This window comes from Tuber melanosporum, assembly GCF_000151645.1.
Source record: "Tuber melanosporum whole genome shotgun sequence assembly, scaffold_149, strain Mel28".
NCBI classification, from domain to species: domain Eukaryota; kingdom Fungi; phylum Ascomycota; class Pezizomycetes; order Pezizales; family Tuberaceae; genus Tuber; species Tuber melanosporum.
This window is the reverse complement of record NW_003298807.1, coordinates 54,707-73,199: the sequence shown is the minus strand read 5'-3', so window position 1 is coordinate 73,199 and position 18,493 is coordinate 54,707. Positions and strand designations below refer to the sequence as shown.

The 18,493-nt window shown below is 48.6% G+C and overlaps 7 protein-coding genes; 5 read left to right on the top strand and 2 right to left on the bottom strand.

Moving 5' to 3' along the window:
• Positions 1-2,465: 2,465 nt before the first annotated feature.
• On the bottom strand, positions 2,466-3,615 carry GSTUM_00002927001 (uncharacterized protein; the record flags this gene model as incomplete). XM_002836490.2 has 3 exons in its annotated part: positions 2,466-3,319; positions 3,386-3,440; positions 3,508-3,615. The coding sequence occupies 3 exons, from the start codon at positions 3,613-3,615 to the stop codon at positions 2,517-2,519; spliced, it is 966 nt and encodes a 321-aa protein (XP_002836536.1). The 3' UTR covers positions 2,466-2,516.
• Positions 3,616-3,786: 171 nt separating this feature from the next.
• GSTUM_00002926001 (uncharacterized protein) lies at positions 3,787-5,135 on the top strand. XM_002836489.2 has 5 exons: positions 3,787-3,961; positions 4,015-4,228; positions 4,279-4,524; positions 4,577-4,816; positions 4,905-5,135. Exons 1-4 carry the CDS (start codon positions 3,858-3,860, stop codon positions 4,784-4,786), a joined length of 774 nt encoding a protein of 257 aa, XP_002836535.1. The 5' UTR covers positions 3,787-3,857; the 3' UTR covers positions 4,787-4,816; positions 4,905-5,135.
• A 576-nt stretch (positions 5,136-5,711) lies between these two features.
• On the top strand, positions 5,712-6,943 carry GSTUM_00002925001 (uncharacterized protein). XM_002836488.2 has 4 exons: positions 5,712-5,902; positions 5,961-6,309; positions 6,387-6,587; positions 6,643-6,943. The coding sequence occupies exons 1-4, from the start codon at positions 5,759-5,761 to the stop codon at positions 6,849-6,851; spliced, it is 903 nt and encodes a 300-aa protein (XP_002836534.1). The 5' UTR covers positions 5,712-5,758; the 3' UTR covers positions 6,852-6,943.
• Positions 6,944-7,196: 253 nt separating this feature from the next.
• GSTUM_00002924001 (uncharacterized protein) lies at positions 7,197-8,198 on the top strand. XM_002836487.2 has 4 exons: positions 7,197-7,342; positions 7,406-7,857; positions 7,922-8,068; positions 8,117-8,198. The coding sequence occupies exons 1-4, from the start codon at positions 7,264-7,266 to the stop codon at positions 8,186-8,188; spliced, it is 750 nt and encodes a 249-aa protein (XP_002836533.1). The 5' UTR covers positions 7,197-7,263; the 3' UTR covers positions 8,189-8,198.
• Positions 8,199-8,463: 265 nt separating this feature from the next.
• On the top strand, positions 8,464-10,107 carry GSTUM_00002923001 (uncharacterized protein; the record flags this gene model as incomplete). XM_002836486.2 has 2 exons in its annotated part: positions 8,464-9,489; positions 9,539-10,107. 2 exons carry the CDS (start codon positions 8,464-8,466, stop codon positions 9,689-9,691), a joined length of 1,179 nt encoding a protein of 392 aa, XP_002836532.1. The 3' UTR covers positions 9,692-10,107.
• A 4,417-nt stretch (positions 10,108-14,524) lies between these two features.
• On the top strand, positions 14,525-16,105 carry GSTUM_00002921001 (uncharacterized protein; the record flags this gene model as incomplete). XM_002836485.2 has 2 exons in its annotated part: positions 14,525-15,389; positions 15,450-16,105. 2 exons carry the CDS (start codon positions 14,525-14,527, stop codon positions 15,866-15,868), a joined length of 1,284 nt encoding a protein of 427 aa, XP_002836531.1. The 3' UTR covers positions 15,869-16,105.
• A 16-nt stretch (positions 16,106-16,121) lies between these two features.
• Positions 16,122-18,429, bottom strand: GSTUM_00002920001 (uncharacterized protein). XM_002836484.2 has 5 exons: positions 18,069-18,429; positions 17,700-17,988; positions 16,805-17,637; positions 16,641-16,728; positions 16,122-16,587 (listed from the first exon to the last, which is right to left on the bottom strand). The coding sequence occupies exons 1-5, from the start codon at positions 18,078-18,080 to the stop codon at positions 16,301-16,303; spliced, it is 1,509 nt and encodes a 502-aa protein (XP_002836530.1). The 5' UTR covers positions 18,081-18,429; the 3' UTR covers positions 16,122-16,300.
• Positions 18,430-18,493: the final 64 nt, after the last annotated feature.

The window sequence follows — 18,493 nt, the reverse complement described above, 5'->3', positions numbered from 1 at the left end:
GTGTCGGTATTGGAGAATGTATGACACTCCGGCTTGACCCCAGCGGATATATATCGGAATATTATCGGATTGGGATATTCGGAAACCCTTTGTTAGATGTACCCGCGAAAGCAACTTTCTAGACAGCTATTCATGTATCAGTTTACGCTACAATTGGTGTATAAGAAGGGGGGGCGGAGGTAATATACGCTTCTAGAGCACTAGCTTTGCGACTAATACTTCACGAGAGAATTTTTGGCATGCGGTATCTCTGCAATCTTTCATATATAGTTGAGCTGCTTGGAAGGGGTTTCTCGGGAACGCGATTAACCTGTTCCACCAATCCATCATCACGGTGGAAGTTTTCGGGATTGGCAACCTGGAAAGCTTGCAGATGTCAATTGGTGGCCCAATAGAACAGACTATGCTAGTGAGCCTCTTGCGTGTCTCGGATGTTTCCGGAATAGGTACCGAGAAGAAGGTTTCTTAGGTTGTAAGTATAGATGCTGTTCACCCAAAGTACTATTGACTTCCAGAAGTACAGGAGATAAAGAGAATGTCCTGCCGTAGAGATACCTATGCCATAGTCAGATTGCAATCACTGGTGTTTAAAAACCGTGTATGAGACAGGTCACTTACCAGAAGCTCACAAGATTGAACTGGTGGCCAAAGGATCTTGGTGCAGTAACCACGTATCCCTTAGTCCCTCAGAGCGCGCAAGTGACCGGTGGAATAGGTCTCGGTTGAAACCCTAATTTATTTCCGGCTATCATAATTATCATAAGGGAAGCTTTCCAGATCTCGTTGTTTTTCCAGATTTCTTGAGAGCAGCTCCCAGCAGACTATGGGATTCGACGGAAAATAAAATCATCAAGCTTCACGCCCTATCACTCGACAAGCCACATACTAGCCTCTGATCCAATATCAAACGCCAACAAATACAATTTTTTTCATAGACAGGACCTTGATTTTCTCCTCTAGGCCCCCGCTTCCACGCTATAAAAGATATTTCAAGTCTACATTGAACAAAGTTTGTTCTGTTGCGTGCTCCCGTGCATAGGAACGGAGAATAATCGGCTGATAGATCCTTGAAACCCCCGCGGTATTCTAACCGTTAGGTGGGAATAGGCAAAAGAGCGCACTTGAGGAAAATATCTCGTGTGGTGAGTCCAGAACCGAATGAAAACTGGCTTGTCGGTGCCGAGGCTAGTGGAATCACTCGCAAACCTCCCCAATAGTTGCTTGAGCCGGTGGAAAAAAGTACCAACAAAGGCCATGCAAACAAATCGAGTTACAATAAAAAGTTGAAGAAGCTGAAGTAAATGGAGGGTCGACAGTTTCCTTCTTTGATAGTTGATGAGAAACGGAGGCATTGCGGAGTGTCTCACCTAGAAGGAACCGAGCAAAGCTCTCAAAGAGAGGAAATACCGAATCCTTCTACCTATAGGAGTGATTCTATTTTCGATGCACGACAACCTAGAAAATTGATAGCAACGTGAGGGCCCGCTAGGTTGCTGTGTCGGGAAGAGGGCATGGTGCGGGAGGTGCGGGAAGTGGCACAGGGAATCTGTTCTTGTTCCCTCGAGCTATCGTACTGTCGACCGACGGTGGTTATGGACTCAGGGTTACAAACAGGTGCTTTCATGATATGGTTACAATAGTCTGTCATTAGCAATTTGTTGATTGTTTGTAGGGGAATGCCCCTATATAACTAGCTCAAGGGAAATGAGGAGAAAGAGGAAGAGCGGGGGAAAGGATTGGGCGGGGTGGGCCTAGGAAATAGACACCACATTTAATGGGAAGGTTTCAGTTCTTGAGAAAGAAATTTCCCACTTCCAATTTTTCACCTCGATCTCCTTTATTCACTCTCGGTTTCACTAAAGGGAGGCCCTAGCCAATTAAGGATACGAGTACCTTCCTGCATTCGTTCGACATGGCCGCGACCAAGCCCGGAAACGGTGAGAGCTACTATCCCTAGAGATTCTGACTGCAAACACATTCAGTATCCTAGAACACTGTCTCTTGTTCTGTGTGGAGTTAAGTCTGTCTCCGTACCAGTGTCCTAAAAGAGCGCCTTACTTCCGAGGGGAGTTACGATACCTTGACTCGGCACTCTATGGAATGAGCAGGGGAAGCAGGATTGCGTAATATAATGGTTGCACAAATACAATTTCTTTATTAGGAGTTTGGGTAGGGTGAGGTTCATGGCAAGGCCACTTTCTGGGGAAGGGGGTTTCGTGTGTATAGAATAGCACTGCGCACGCAAGCTTACTCTCACGGGTTCTGATCTCATTTGGCCCAAAATTTGGGGATTCAAATTTACCTACAAACAAAACTTTAAGTTATGATAGCTCGTGGGAACGCAAACAGCAATTAGACATCTCCCTCCCATTATATCCTGGGTTATAGCATCATACAGTAGCTGACAGCCTTCGTGCTCACAATATATCACTCGAAAATACATGGAAAGCGACAACTGGGTATCTCTAATTATCAAATATGAATAAGAATAGGTTAGGTGTTATACAAATGACCAACTAGGCCCTATCGTAATCTCGTTGCCTGCCTCTACCAACAGACCGCTCCCGTGAACTCGAACGCGACCGTTTCTTTTTATCGTCGCCTTCTCTCTTTCGTTCTTCCCACCTCCCACTAGACTCTTTTCTCCTGGGCCCGGTATCGCGTTCCCTGTCCCTTCCCCGATCTAACCCTGCCATGACTCTTTCTGCTGCACTTTGGCCTCCAGCGTTCCCAGCTCTTCTATCCCTTGATGATGATGGTGCTGGGGGGGCTGATATAGCTGTGGATCCCACGAACTCGATGCGACTCCTTTCCTCTGCCTGCCTTTTCTCAAGTACTTCAATCTGCCTTTTCGCAAGCTTGTCTGCAAAAGCCTCTTCAGGGAAGCCGAATGGATCCCAGAACTCTTTCGGGAGACAGCTCGTATACTGATCACCGCCGGTAACCCCAACAAATTCTGTAAGTTTCTCAAATAGATTCGGGTTCTGTAGGGTGGATGATCGTGAGAGCTGCTCGTTGAAGTGGATCCCTTGCCTCTTGAGCTCTCGGAAGCGCTTGAATTTGGAGCTAACATCGGGGTGTTCCTCGCCCGGCGGCGAAGGTGGTATCTCCGGTATTGATGTCGGTAAGGTTAAAGATCGGATTGCTGCGCGATTAAGGGAGTAAGGTGATAGTGGCTCGGATCCGGGGGTCTGTCGGACGGGAGACGGGGATTGAGGCGGTCGTGCGGGACCCTGAATGGGTCCGATGTCATCTGTCGTTTCAGATTCCTGGATTTGCGGCTCAGGTTCTACCTTCTTGAATGGCACAGAGGTAATTTCTGCATGACTGGTGGTGTGAGTAGAAGAGACGCTAGCTTTTCTTTTTAGGGTAAAAGAAGAAAGACTTTTTGAGGTTCCATCTGGTTTGAGATTCAATGGTGAACCGGGAGTTGGGCGCGCCTGGGCGCGTGTCAGTTCAGCATCGCTCTGTGGCTTTCAAAAGGATGGTGGAAGTCGCTAGACTTACCTTTCTTACTTGTAAGGGTGTGGCACCGGCAGCGACTTTTGGCTGTGGTTCGGGTTGAATTTCTTCCTGGTCACCTCCGCTGTCGCTGCCATATTCGACCAGGGCCATGGTGAATGGAAAATCAAGTTGGCTGTTAAAGTGCGTCTCAAGACCCAAGGAAGTTTCCACAATCTGCATGCCAAGAGATCCATACCCGTAGAAATAGAGGGCCTCATTACCCGGCTTTCAACGTTAGTTGCCGGTCGGTAGAAGCTGCCTGGACAACCATTCAACCCCTCTAACAGAGCTCCTCACCCCATCAGCTTCATCCATCTCCGAGCTACCGAATCGATAGAGATACCTGCACAAATATGTCTTTACCTTTTATGCAGCCGCTCGGCTACGACCAGTCCTATTCCTTCCATACACCGACATCTAAAGCTTCAGGAGGATACACCCAGCACAGTTTTAACCCGTAGAGTTCCCCGTCCATCCATCCATCATCCCATCAAGCTGATTATCTCGCAGCTACACAGACAATGGCGGAACCATCATAGGGATTACCGGTGAAGATTTTGTTGTACTAGCAGGAGATACCAGGCACACATCCGGCTACAACATCAATTCCCGAACTGAGAAGAAGGTATACCGGCTCGGAGAGGATAATAGTCTCGTGCTAGCAACTGTTGGATTCGGGGCTGATTCCAAAGACGTTGCTGAGACTATGATGAGAGCTGTTAATGTTTGCTGCGCTCTTCTTGAACTTGGGACAATAAAACTGATCGAGAACAGGACTTCAAATTCAACCACAACTTGAAAAACATGAGCGTCTCTGCTGCTGCGCAGTACCTTTCCACTTTTCTCTATGGCAACCGCTTCTTTCCTAAATATGCGAATTGTGTTCTTGCTGGCCTGGATAAGGATGGGAGGGCTCGCCTATATTCTTATGATTCGGTTGGTTCGTATTCCAAACAAGGGGAGAGCCGGGCATCCGCTGGCTCTGCATCATCGCTGATTGTCCCTTTCCTTGACAATCAGGTATGTTAACCTTACCCCGGGCTCACAGAGTGATATTGACTGAAGAAACTAGGTTGAATTCAAGAACCAGTTTGTCCCTTCGTCGAAGGGCCAGGAGGAGAGACCAGTAGTACCTCTTGATCCTGTTACGGTTGCAAAATTAGTGAAGGACGCTTTTACCTCTGCTACTGAGCGCCATATCGAAGTTGGAGATGGGCTGCAGATTATTACGGTCACCAAAGATGGCGTCTCTGAGGAGGTTGTAGACCTGAAGAAGGACTGAGCTGGTGGCCGTTTGTGGATAGAAATAGTTGTAAGCTATTCGAATAAAAAACTTCTTTTCTCTTTCGCAATTTCTCACAGGAGCTTATGCAAGCCTGATTATGGCAATTATGGGTTAGATGACATTGGCATCCCTTGGATTGATAAGTGCAGTTCCTGCGGTTCACAGATAATCACTCGGGGTATTGAGTCGTTGAGATGATTATCTTGGTCTGGATTGGTTGGTTTTGGGCTTCCAAACTATTCATGCTCGGTGTGTTGGTCTATATTTTTTGTAGGTATTGTGGCAGTTGGTGCGAGTTAGTTGAATCTGCGCCCGATAGTCTAACTGGGAAATATTGTTCGCTGGGTCGTGGGTCTCGTAATTTAACTTAGCTCTCAGGTGTGTCTTTTATCGTATCGTATTTCAGTGAATTCGAGCTCGGGCTACTACGGTAGAGTGAAATTAGACCACAGTTGTGTTTTCGGGTACCCACACACCCTCGGACAAGCTACCATAGTGACTAAGCAATCTCTAGGAGACTAGCTTTTAGGCTAGTAGGAGGGCCCGTTGGGAGTGACTCCGAATGACTATGATACTAGTAAGGTCGTGAGATTTGTAAAACGGATGGTTATTGCGCACAGCAAAAAATTGGCCAGAGCTTCAGAAATTTGGTGGATCATATCATAAGCAGTAGCAGTCTGTTTTACAAACGTCACAACATTACAAGCAGTGAGTGCGTGCATCACGTCGATCCCTGACCCTACCAGTTATTTTGAGCCTCTCGTCCGCACGCTGCCCCTCCCCCACCTTAATGCTCACCACTCATCCTTTCCTCCCTTCCCCTCTCCCTGCACCTCTCTCTCCCTGCCTCCCTGCCTCCCTCCTCCCCCTCCCTCCCTCCCTCCCTCCCTTCCTTGTCAACCAACTAGCCATCCAATCGGCACACTAAAATCGCGACACATCAACGTAACCTACTGCCGGCAAAGCTTAATGGCTCTTACCTGCACTGATCTTAGAGGCACACTCCCCCTTCTTGCCCAAGGAAAAGTTAGAGATGTCTACACTCTATCCTCTGATCATCTACTGTTTGTCGCAACGGATCGCATTTCTGCCTACGATGTTATCATGAAAAATGTTTGCTTCTTTCAACAGCCTCTTTAAATTTTTACACAAATCAATTAACCTTTACTAGGGCATCCCGAACAAGGGCAAACTCCTGACTGCCCTTTCCGAGTTCTGGTTTACTACTGTTCTTAAGGACGTTGGCCTGAACCATTTTGTTTCTTCCAGCATGGAATTTCTCCCGGAAAAACTTCAGAAGTACTCTGCGCAACTTAAGGGTCGCTCGATGGTCGTTAAAAGGCTTAAGATATTTCCAGTTGAAGCTATTGTTAGGGGATACCTTACTGGCAGCGCCTGGATTGAGTACAAGAAGTCTGGGACTGTTCATGGAATTCGGGTTCCAGAAGGGATGGTAGAGAGTCAGGCTTTTGAGAAGCCATTATTCACTCCTAGCACTAAGGCTGCTCAGGGTAAACACGGTAATTTTCTTCTATCTCATTTACTAAGATTAGGACAAGCACAGGCACGGTAATTACTGACTTGACACTATCGGCAGATGAGAATATCCATCCCGATAAGACCGCACAACTTGTTGGCCATGAGTACGCAAAGGAGATTGAGAAGCTCTCTCTTGCTTTGTACACCAAAGCCCGTGACTACGCCGCTGAGAGAGGTATTATTATTGCTGATACGAAGTTTGAATTTGGTCTTGATGAGGACGGGAACGTTGTCCTTGTTGACGAAGTTCTAACCCCGGGTTAGTTTCTCAAGATCCAATTACATTGATTATTCGTGCGCTAATGGTGGCATAGATTCGTCTCGGTTTTGGCTTTCCTCTGCCTACCGGGCTGGAAGAAGTCAGGACTCCTACGACAAGCAATTCCTCAGAAACTGGTTGACTGAGAGTGGAGTGAAGGGGAGACCGGGTATTGTGATGCCTGACGAAATTGTTCTTGAAACAAGCAAGAAATACCACGAAGCTTATGAGCTTCTTACTGGCAGTGAGTGGAAGGAGACTTGAGAGGTTGTGAGTGTGTGAGGGGTTGTACGTCAATTACCTAAAAACAAAAACAAATAAATGGCCTAGATACCAATAAAAGACCAATCATTGAACTAGAATTGTATAGGCGTGCTTAATTAATTTTTTTTTGCCCGTAACCATCAGTGAGAAGCAACAATTCAATGACCGGCCCATTACAGTATGGTAGCGGAAGTGCATCCAACCAATGAATGTACCATAATGATATTATGATAGGCACATGCAAGGATTTGCACCATCACACTACTCGAGTACTTGAGCACGACCTTTGAACCGAAACCGTGACGTTGGAAAACAGAGCCTCAACCCCACCCCAACCTCACTTCTATTCACTCGAGAATATCATAGTGGTTAACAGAAAAAAGCAAACATTGAATAAGATCAATAAATCACGATGCGGCCAGCACTACGTCTTCTTCGGGGTGGCTTCCTCCGGCGAAGCATAGAGGAGATGAAGCGCAACACTTTCAGCGGTAGCTTCTTTGCAAACCCTCCTCCAGCCCGCCATTTACAATTCCTAACATGATCGATTGTAGTCATCAAAGGCGAAGGCATAACTGGTGACTTTGCCGATATGGAAATTCACTCTTTCCGCCATCCAGATTCTCTCAAAAACATCAAGGTCTTTTCCGATGCAGACACCGGAGGTTTCAGTAAAGTTCACATGGATCTCACACCATGTCCACCAGGCCCCCTGTCGGAGGGCCAATACTATGGAAGATTCCGCGGAAATATATCCATTGAACTGCCCGTTGAACGGCCGAAAATTCAACGGTCTGGATATGCTGCTTGGAGAACGTTGGAGAGAGGGAGGACGCTCTTTGGGCGACAGTATTGGGATTGCGATCCTTATATTTATTTGGCACTGAGGGTTAAGAGTGATGGAAGCAAGTATTTCGTCAATATACAGACCGATTCTATTGTTGAGACGGATATCCATCAACACAGACTATTTGCTAGGAGGGTCGGAGAGTGGGAGACCATACATGTGAGGCCTCTAGTTTCTGTACCACTCGCCTTATATTGAGTGTCATCGCTGATGAGATGCGTAGATTCCTTTCTTGGAGTTTGTAAGGACAAACTTTGGACAGGTTATTGAGCCTCAGAATGAGATGATGAAGCAAAAGGTTAAGACTGTTGGGATTGGATTGATTGATCGAATCCCGGGACCTTTTGAGTTATGCATTGATCGGATATGGGTAAGTAAGTTCTATTCTTGAGCGGAAATGATGTACTCAAAGCAATAGGCGACGAATACACCAGAGCCAGAACATGTCACCAAGGTTCCAAGCAGCTTTAATGTACATGATGACGAATAATTATTATTTACATATTTTCCATCAGATGTGATACGCGGCACTTGGGTTTGCGCCATTGTTTCTCCTACTATATCCTGTGTTATAAAATAAAGCCCTTGCCCGCTTCCCCCTCTCTCCTCTCCTTTCCTCCCTTCCATCTTCCCCCAAATTATTATTCTTAGAGTCACTTGTTTTACACTACTATTATTTACCACCCTTTCTTCTCTAATTAAAAACTTACCCTTTTATCCTTTTACACACTCAACCACACACTCAACCGCTTTACTATTGTTAAAATGTGTTTCAGCAAGGGCCGTTTCTGCAAACGGCACACATCCAATCGTACCCAAAATCCTGATGTTGGCGAGTGGCTGAAGCCTATCAAATCTGACAAGCATGGCACCGGTCCCCTTCCACCAACTCTCCCTGTGCTCTCTGTTACGAAGCCAAAGTCTATTGTCATGAAAGAATCCCTAGGAGCCACCTCACCGACTATCGCTATCGAAAGCCCAGATAATTTGCGTATAGAACTCAATGCTAATGGCGTTAAGGACTCGCTCAGCACCGCGCTTGTGGATACACCTGTTGGGGAGGTTGGTAGAAAGGCCGAAAAAGTCAAGAGTATTATTTGCGAGGTTCAGAAGAGTAAGGATGGGCAAGACGAGGAATCTGTTGATGCCCACCTTGTAAACTTAGATGTTTCTGCGGAGAGCGCTACGGCGAATGTTGCCGAGAAGTCTATCGTCGAGGCCGCCGAGGAAACCGCCGATCCTGAGGAAATAGCCACTAGAAACTTTGACGCTACTAGGTCGGACGACTTGACTACTCATGTTGCGAGTGGTGTAGGTCAAGAGAACGAAGAAGGAAAAGCTGAAAGTGAAACTTTTTCCTGTTTTAACGGTGACTTTACAAGAGACGATGGCAATGAGGATAGTAGCAAGAGTAATCCAGCTACTCCAGAGATCTCTGATCAATGGGTCGAGTGTGCCAAAGAAGTTGAAGGCACCGAAGCTGAACGAGCTGCTGCTGAAGCCACCGAAACGGGGGCTGCCAAGGTCTCTCTCAAGGAAGTGGATATCACCTCACTTGACCCGGGCCCGGTTTTCGATTTCTCTGATATAGGCGAGGTGGAGATGCCTGACTCTGCATTATTTCACGACATGTATGCAGACTCTATCTGGAGCGGGAGCGTTGTGACCAGAAATCCAGGTATTCTGCTTGCACGCTCTAGGGATTATCGGAGATATGGTTTGGAGCCTCCAGGGGATTGTATCAAGGATGAAGAGGATACACCTGAGCTCACTTATACTGTAGATGGTGTGGTATGTATTTTGAGTTCTTATTAGAGGAGTGATTGCTGATGGATACTAGCCAAGAGCCCCGGGACGTTTTGGGCGCTATATTAGGCTGAGGGAATGGAAAACTCACAATGATTCTCAGAGCTATTATCCAACCCTACAAAGTACACCAAGTTATGATAGTAGGGGAAAGAAACTTGATCGCAGTGGAGGTGGGCGCTACTAGGAGAATGGGCCCGGAAAGGAACATCGCATGCCAGCTACTTTGACACCAAAGAGTCGTTGTTATTCGAGTAACAACTCTATACCTTCCACGAACCCGTATTACAGTAGCTCAAGTGATAGGTATTGTACACCTCGGGGCTGTCGACTGGGAAGCTCTGTATCTTTGACACCAGCCAAATTGGGTGGAAATCACGTTCCCATCAGCAATCCTCCAAGGGCTTTTAGTCTTAAGCGATGATTTCCCGCGATTAGTATTATTCTTGGAGCATAGGATGGCATGGTCGTTTTAAGTTAGGTTTTTTTTTTTTCGCTCAATGTCCTTGAGCTTGATGTTTTCTGGAACAAAGCTTGTGTTTGTTATGATATGCACCTGTACGATTACTTCCTTTCTGCCAAATATAAAATGTGTAACCACAACAGAGGAGCGGTTTATGAAGGTCTGCTTTAGTCTCGCAGGAAGTCACCCGGTTTCCTGTGGCAATACCGGTAGTATGTAACAGTTATTCCCATGAAACAGTTTGCAATGATCTATTCTATAAAAAACTGGGGCTTTTTTTTTTCTTTTTCTTTTTCAAAAACTCACGCCCACCGACTCATACTGCAGTAAAATAAACACTATTGATTATTTATGGTCTCTGTACTCATGCCTCGAGATATATGCAAGGTAAATTCAATATGACAAATCTTGTATGTTGCGGTACTCGTGATACCATCTGAGCTCTGTGGAGGCAGCCTCTATCCATGCGGGATATCTAGTGGCTATATGAGAGTGTTCCGGTCCCTCTCTGATTCTTTCACCTTTTTTCCGAGTCCTCCTTCGTTAATTCAAGAGCATTTGGGTTCATCGTATTCTTAATTTAGGTAGGGCTCTTTGGGGACATTTTTTTATTTGCCACCAGAAATCTCCATACTCGGTTTCTGTCCAAGTATGGATATTTGGCGGTTTGGGAGGTGTGTATTGCCGTATGGGATATACGTTATTTGGGAGGAAAGCTCTTTGAGATTTTTTGCCCATCTATTGAGGGCAGCATTCAAGCATGGTGGGTCTGCGCTCTGACTGGGATTAGGGATTGTATGTTGTCCTAATTATTCGCTCTTATTTGTTCTTGAGATTGGAGGGGACTATGATACTAAATCTTACGAACCCGTCTTCCATATTTCCGTGGGGGGAAATAAAGCCTTCACTCGCGCTTTCCCGATTTGGGAAACCGAGTGAGCGCTTGTGAAAGTCGTGCTGGGATATAATTATTATCGTTAGCCTAATTATTTATGAGGTTGTAGCGGTATGATGGTCAAACTTGGGAGGTACTATTGTCCTGGAAAATTAGCTATAGTACATGTCCCTAATTCTCAAGACTGGATTGAAATGACCCGATGGGATCGGAGGTCCTAGTTAACCCTCAACAGATTCCACCCACACCCGAGTCTCAATGGCCCTAACAAATGCATCCGACTAAAATGGATAGTTCAAGTGGATAAACAACGAATATCCTGCAAACGATTCAGTGGTCCAGGGGTACCATAGGTGCTTTCCTCTTCAGCCGGCGTGCGCCTGGGTTCGACTCCCGGCTGAACCACAGATTTCACAGCAACATGGCGCAGTGGAAGCGCGCCGGGCTCATAACCCGGAGGACGCACGATCGAAACGTGCTGTTGCTATCTTCTCTTCTGGATCAATTTTTGGTTAGCTTTTTAGTATTCTCTTTTTTTCTACTGACGCGATCTTTGTGGATGTTTGCTGGAGGGGCATAAAAGTTGCCCCTAACTTAGTGAACATTAAATTAACTGGGGCAATTGCAAGTGGGATGCTCTGAGGTTGTGAGTGATGGGCCGTGATGGGGTTACCCTACCCGAGGTGTTCATCAGGTAGGGATCATCTACTCGTAGCTCGAATTTCCTGATCTAGTACACAAAATTTTTTTGAATCCTCACAATTCCCCCACCGCCACAACTAGTCATTTGCGATTCGATCATCACGCAATGCCCCGCTCAAAGCTGCCAAAAGGCACTATAAGTCGCACAGAAGTCGCCGCGGGCACAAATAAAAATTCTCCAAAGAAACACCCGGCAATGGACGACTTCGTAATGACGATCTCCGACTCGGACTCGGACGTTCCAGACCTCGACTCTGACGACTCCGAGGTCGAAACTATTGATAGGGATAATCCTACTACGCCTGAGGTTGGCGAGGTTTCTAAGCGCGGGAAGAAGCGTAAGAGGCCCACTGCCGGGAACGGGGAGGAAGAGAACAATAAAAAGGATGACGGAGGGCTCGACTCGGATTTCGAGTTCATGTGCAACGGGGAGGGGGGCAGTGTTGGGGAGTACGATGGGTGGGGGTTTGAAGGTGCCCGGGAGGCGATGAGGAATGGGAGGGCGGGAGTTGATGTTGACGATATTATCCGGAGGAGGAGGGGTGGGGAGGAGGTGGAGGAAACCGGGGATGAGGAAGAGGTGGAGGAGGAAACCGGGGATGAGGAAGAGGTGGAGGGGGAAATCGGGAATGAGGAAGGGGAAGTGGAGTTTGCCGGGCTTGAGTCTGATGATGAGGATCTTGCGCTGGATGGATTTGGGATGGGTGCCGTAGGGGAGGATTTAGATGGGGAGCATCAATCTGGGTCTGGGAAGGATTCGTATGGTGACGAGGAGGGGAGCGAGGAAGAAGGGGAAGATTCAGAAGATGAGTCGGTGGCTTCGATAGTTCCCCACCCTGAAGACGAGGCCTCCGACGATGATTCGGAAGAGGAAGATGCCGAGGAGGTTGCTAAGAAAGCTGCGTTTTTCGCACCGGAGGAGGAAGATGCTGGTGTGAAGAGCAGTGCCTCCGTCAGCTTCCAGCAAATGAACCTCTCCCGTCCGATCCTCCGTGGTCTTGTGAACGTCGGATTCAATACCCCGACGCTGATCCAGCAGAAGACAATTCCAGTTGCGCTGTTGGGCAAAGATGTTGTGGGAGGCGCGGTCACTGGATCCGGCAAAACAGCAGCGTTCATAGTCCCAATTCTCGAACGTCTACTCTTTCGCCCGAAAAAAGTACCGATCTCCCGAGTTGTCATTCTATGTCCGACCCGTGAGTTGGCGATGCAAGCGCACAGCGTCGCGTTGAAACTAGCTGTATACACGGATATCAAATTCGCCCTGGCGGTCGGAGGTCTCTCCCTAAAAGTCCAGGAAGCCGAGCTCAAAAAGCGCCCCGACGTGATAATCGCCACGCCTGGCCGTTTTATCGACCACATGCGCAACTCCCAAGGCTTCTCCATTGAGAGTATCGAAATAGTAGTAATGGACGAAGCAGACCGCATGCTCGAGGACGGATTCGCCGACGAACTCAACGAGATCATCAACGCCATCCCCAAGAGCCGGCAGACAATGTTGTTCTCTGCTACCATGACGGATAGCGTTGACAAACTCATTCGACTATCCCTGCAGAGGCCTGTCAGGATTATGGTCGATACGAAGCTTAGCACTGTCAAAACGCTTGTGCAGGAATTCGTTAGGATCAGGCCGCAGAGGGAGCACCTTCGTCTTGCGATGTTGGTGTTTATATGCAGGGAGCATTTCACGACGAGGACTATCGTGTTCTTCCGGAGTAAATTTTTCGCGCACAGGGTGAGGGTTGTGTTTGGCCTTTTTGGACTCAAGGCGGCGGAGCTGCATGGGAGTTTGAGTCAGGAGCAGGTGATTTTATACCTTATTTTTTTTTACGCTTCTACAGATTTGGTGCTAATCTAGTAATGAATTACAGCGTGTTAGAGCGGTTGAAAGTTTCCGTGATGGGAAAGCAGATTTCCTCTTGGCTACTGATCTTGCCTCCCGTGGCCTGGATATCAAAGGTGTAGACGTAGTAATAAACTACGAAGCTCCCCAATCCCACGAAATTTACCTCCATAGAGTAGGCCGTACTGCTCGTGCCGGTCGCCAAGGTCGTGCGGTGACACTAGCGGCAGAGGCAGACCGCAAGGTCGTCAAAGCCGCCGTCAGGGCTGCTCAATCCCAATCCGCCAAGGTCGTCTCCCGGATCCTAGACGTGGACAAAGTCGATGCACTGGGCGAGAAGATCAAAGCGCTGGACGGCGAGATCGAAGAAATCCTCAAGGAGGAGAAGGAGGAGAAGCAGTTACAGTCCGCGGAATTGCAATTGCGCAGGGGTGAGAATCTAATTAAGCATGAGGATGAGATCAAGAGCCGACCGAAGAGGACTTGGTTCGAGACGCAGAGAGAGAAGGAATTGCGCGAGAAGGTCAGTAAGGCGCAGTTGAATGGGTTGGAGTTGCCCGAGAAGAAGGTCAAGTTAAGCAATAAGAAGAGGAAGAAGTTGGAGGGGAGAGGGGAGGTTGAAGAAGGGAGGGTCTATAAGAAGACCAAGGCAGATAGGACCTCTAAAAGGAAGGGTGGAGGGAAGGGTGGAGGCGCGGCGAAGGGAGGTTCTTTGAAGGTTAAGGGAAAGGGTGGGAAGAAGTTTGCGCAGAAGATGGTGAGGGGGAAAGGTAAAGGCAAATGATTCCTTTTGACCAAAAAGTAAATATTCGTATGGCGGGGACTTTTTTCTTTTTGTATTATAAGTCAGACACTAGACATCATAACCTCATTGATAATCTATTTTAGACCCTATCATATTCGTATGAACTATGATAATAATTCTTTTTCAAGGGACTGCAGCACAGTGGAACGCTAGCCACCGTTTTAACTTTAGGGTAACTTAGTACAAGTAGCATTTCATGCGGCACACCGCCGAGGCTTAACCGAACGCAATAAAGTTTTTCCGGCAGGTCAAAGTCAGTCATCACTAACTTAGCTCAAACTTTCTCTCAACTACCACCAATCAACCATCACCATGCCACCAAAACGCAAACCGAATAAATCCGCCGGGAGGCCCCGCCCAGCTGCTGTAGCCACCAAGCCCGAGGAACCCGCTCAATCTGCAGAAGTAGCAGCTACAGCTCCAACTGCAGAAACCCCTCCACTACCACCACCCAACTCATCCGAAAACCCACTCTTCCTACCGGGCTACAGCGACTCCTCCTCCGACGATGACAATGACAACAATAGCAATAACGGATCAATAGAAATTGTCTCCCCCCCTCCCCCTCCTCCCACCGATCCGCTACTACAACCCACTCCAAAACCAACCACAGCCCAACCACCACACCCGCCACCTCGCAACGAAGACGACGACACCTCCGGCGGAGAAGACACCACTGACGAAGACCCTGTTGTCCAAACGTACGACATACAGATCACCACCTCGCAGCTCCGCGATCTCTACATCTTCCAGTACCCCGTACGACCTCGCGAGCAGCCGTACACGAAGGCGCGCAACGCATGTCCCATCGAAGCGCGGTTCAAGCCAAAGTCTGGACTTGTGGAGGTTGACATCCCGGTTAACGTGCAGGTGAATTACGATGAGGAGAAGGGGCGTGTGTGGGGGGACGTGATGCGGAAGGCAGAGAAGGAGGCTGGTAAGGTGCAGGGCGGTGGTGGTAGAAGTGGTAGAATTGGCAGTGTGGGTGGTGGGGGGAAGAAGAGGAAGATTTTACGGGGGGAGGATGATGAGGGAGAGGAGGAGGAGGAAGAGGAGGATTTAATGTATATGGATCTTGCGGCCGCGGTTAAAGCTAGACGGATACTTAATCGCCAGACGCTCGGGAGTAAGATCCAGCCGGATGGGACGAAGTATATGGCTGGGGTATTCAAGGATGGTACATGGCACTCGCTCCCCTCTGGCCACTTTGATGGAAACAATCTACTAAATGTCACAGACAAGCTCTACCTAACACCTATAACCTCTACCCTCCAACTCCGCCCCCAATTCCGCCACATAGACACGCAAATCGATCTAGAGCGCGCCGCGAACAAAGCCCTCCACCCAGTCAAGCAAGAAGCGCGCGCAATCCAGCTCTCGGTCAAGAACTCTGAGGACCCCTCGTCGCAGCTGAGCAGCAGTATGAAAGCGGTGCGCCTGGCGGAAGAGGAGAACTGGACGAAACTGCACTGGGTGGATCAGGATACCGACGATGCCTGGGGGGTTTATGAGGATGTGTGTTTGACGGCGGAAGAGGTGGGGGAAGAAGGGAAGGTGAGGGATGGGTTGCTAAAGTGCGTTACGACAAAGAAGGAGTATATTGAGTGGTTGCGTGCTGGCAAACCGATTGTCAAGAAGGAGGGTGGGGGGAAGTAGGGGTATTGGGATGTATTGGGGGCATGATATGATGTGTGCTGGGTGTATTTTTTTTGTATCATACCGGCACTACTGGTTTACTCAAAAGCCTTACAATAGCTTATAGAGGTAATTTAATCTGTCCCTTTTTTCCCCCATTCCTTCTTTTTTAGCATAGCATACAGGCCGTATAGCATAGCCATGCAGTGTTCATGGCCACCGTATTGTACATAATAACACATGAATACAAAAAACCCCATTATCATATGGACAATCACATCCCTTCCCACGCCACCACCCACCCACCCATATATATACCACCCAAACACCGCTTAAGAAATAAATAAAAACTCCGAAAAAAACTCCAAAAAAAACCCCCCGCGCGCCCAACCAAAACCATGACAATAATGCAAAACAAAAATAAAACAAGAGACTATAATACCCTACCGGCACCTACAGCCCCACCACAACAAAAACCGCCACGAAGCACAAAACCACCATACCAACCACCGACGCGGCAGATCTCCGCATAGCAGCCGATTCAGGATTATCGAACGGCGCCGCATTCCCGATTCTCGGATCGCGGGTGATAGCCGGCTCGCGACGGGACGTGGTGGTTGGTGAGGGGATGTTACTCGTTCTGGCGTCGCCACCGGGTGGCGAGGTGGCGGAGGAGGTGCCGGTACCGGTAGGCCTCGAAACGGGTGGGGGACTGCCGGCTTTTCTGCGTGGGGCGAAGCCTAAGCGGGTTGTTAGATAGTTATGGGGATCGTGTGTGGGGTGTGTGCCTTACCGACGCGACTATTTCCCAGGTCGAAGACGGAGTATACGTTCTTCAGGAATACGTCACCGAGCAGCCACATGTTGTTTCCTAGGATTTGCTGGTGAGGTTGTTAGCTTCATGGGTTATGATTCGGTGGGGTTCTGATATTGCTTTTATAGTGGGGGGGATATTACTCGGCCGGTGATTAGAGATTGACAAATGTTCTGCCCCGCGTTGATCCTCCCGCTGACGTAGTCTTTCGGTGGGACTTTATACTTCACACCGCCAAAGGTGAATTCTATGTTCGAGGTGGTATCGCACGGCACGGCGAAGATGTCGCCGTTCGTCTCCGCGCCCGGGATAATCGAGTGCAACTTTAGCGCATCAGCGGGGGGCAGAAGTATCAACGAAGTCCCGGAATCGATGACAGCCGTGCGTCCCGAGAACCCAGCCCCTCGCCCATCAACCGACGCATCATCAACCTTGATCTCCCAGAGCCCCAGCTGTGACACGGAGGGCATAAAGTTGAGCTCCCCCTCGAACAAGCTAGCATCTATCGCGCCAAAATTGATCACCCCATCGTTCACCGCATCCGTGCTCCGCGCGAGCGCGATGCCGAACAGCTTCTGGTCGATGAGGCCGTTATTGACGAGTTCGTCCATTACCGTCGGTACGCCCTGCGTGCTCGCGTCTCGGAAGCCGAGGCCCATTATGCCGTCTATGGGGAAGAAGATGAAGTCGTCTGACACCCTGGTCGCCACGCCGAAAGAGATGTTCATGTTGAACCCTGCGAACGAGATGCTGTCGGAGACTAGCGTTCCCTCTACCTGCCCGCTGCCGTAGCGGATGCTGAAGGGTCGCGTGCTCATGAGGAGGGTTTTGCTGTCCTTGGCGCCGTACCTCGTGTGCGCTTGGCAGGCGCGGGACCTGCAAGTGTCGGAGGGGATCCAGGTGTCTGAGCTGCCAGTGTCGATCACAAGGACGAAGGACTTATTGTTCGAGCCGAATTTCATTTCGGAGAAGTATGCTGTTTCTTCATTAGTATCGTTATTCGCTATATCCCTTGTGGAAGCGAATTGGGAGGCATACACAAATCACTCCCGTCCTGCCCCACGCCTATTGAGTTCGGGGTCCTTGGCGTAGCGGCAGGAATCACCCCGTTGGTAGAGGAGGCGGTCTGCCCCGCACCGATGGTAACGACTCGACCACTGTTGGTCTGTCGCTTCTCTAGTAACCCCCTCCTCCGTAGTGAGTCCTCAACATCCCGGAGCGCCTGCATGCCATCGACCTCGGGTCCTGGAATTCCGCGCCGACGGTACTTGTAAGTTGCCGCATTCGCAGCTCGCACCTGGCGGATTTCAGGATGTGTTCCATCGTCCTGGTGTTGTCAAGACTTCGTCAGTTTCCAAGCACTCACCAACTTAAGAGTGAAAGAGAGAAAGAAGAAGAAAAACTCACTGGATACTCCATCCTCCGAATCTTCATACTCCATCCTCCGACATCCCTCCTCCTGTCACTATTGTTGTTATCACCGCTATCATTATTATTATTGTTGTTATTATTATTCCCCACTGCTCCCGAACCGCCATTCCCATTCTTCACTTTCCACCATTTCTCCTGTGAGTTCGTGCCGACTTCTGGGATTGTTACGGGAGTGAAGGCTGATACTACCAGCACCGCTGCTGCCAATAATAACAACGAAAAATGTACCCTCATCCCCATTCCTCTCTATCTCTTTGGAAAAAAGAAAGAAAAAAAGATTCCCCAAGTCGGTCGATGACCAGCAGACAGATAAAAATGTGAAGAATCGCAGTATATCTCCCACCACCAAAAATACAAAAACCTGGACCCCTCTTCTCGATTAAGTGAGAAACTTAATGCGC

Coding starts and splice junctions, on each gene's coding strand:
- GSTUM_00002926001 (XM_002836489.2), top strand. CDS start 3,858: ATGTCTTTACCTTTTATGCAGCCGCTCGGCTACGACCAGTCCTATTCC. Junction 4,229..4,278: donor CTATGATGAGAGCTGTTAAT/GTTTGCTGCGCT, acceptor GATCGAGAACAG/GACTTCAAATTCAACCACAA. Junction 4,525..4,576: donor TCCCTTTCCTTGACAATCAG/GTATGTTAACCT, acceptor TGAAGAAACTAG/GTTGAATTCAAGAACCAGTT.
- GSTUM_00002924001 (XM_002836487.2), top strand. CDS start 7,264: ATGCGGCCAGCACTACGTCTTCTTCGGGGTGGCTTCCTCCGGCGAAGC. Junction 7,343..7,405: donor GAAGCGCAACACTTTCAGCG/GTAGCTTCTTTG, acceptor GATCGATTGTAG/TCATCAAAGGCGAAGGCATA. Junction 8,069..8,116: donor TATGCATTGATCGGATATGG/GTAAGTAAGTTC, acceptor TCAAAGCAATAG/GCGACGAATACACCAGAGCC.
- GSTUM_00002925001 (XM_002836488.2), top strand. CDS start 5,759: ATGGCTCTTACCTGCACTGATCTTAGAGGCACACTCCCCCTTCTTGCC. Junction 6,310..6,386: donor GGCTGCTCAGGGTAAACACG/GTAATTTTCTTC, acceptor CACTATCGGCAG/ATGAGAATATCCATCCCGAT. Junction 6,588..6,642: donor TGACGAAGTTCTAACCCCGG/GTTAGTTTCTCA, acceptor ATGGTGGCATAG/ATTCGTCTCGGTTTTGGCTT.
- GSTUM_00002920001 (XM_002836484.2), bottom strand. Junction 16,729..16,804: donor AATCTCTAATCACCGGCCGA/GTAATATCCCCC, acceptor CAACCTCACCAG/CAAATCCTAGGAAACAACAT. Junction 16,588..16,640: donor CCTGGGAAATAGTCGCGTCG/GTAAGGCACACA, acceptor CAACCCGCTTAG/GCTTCGCCCCACGCAGAAAA.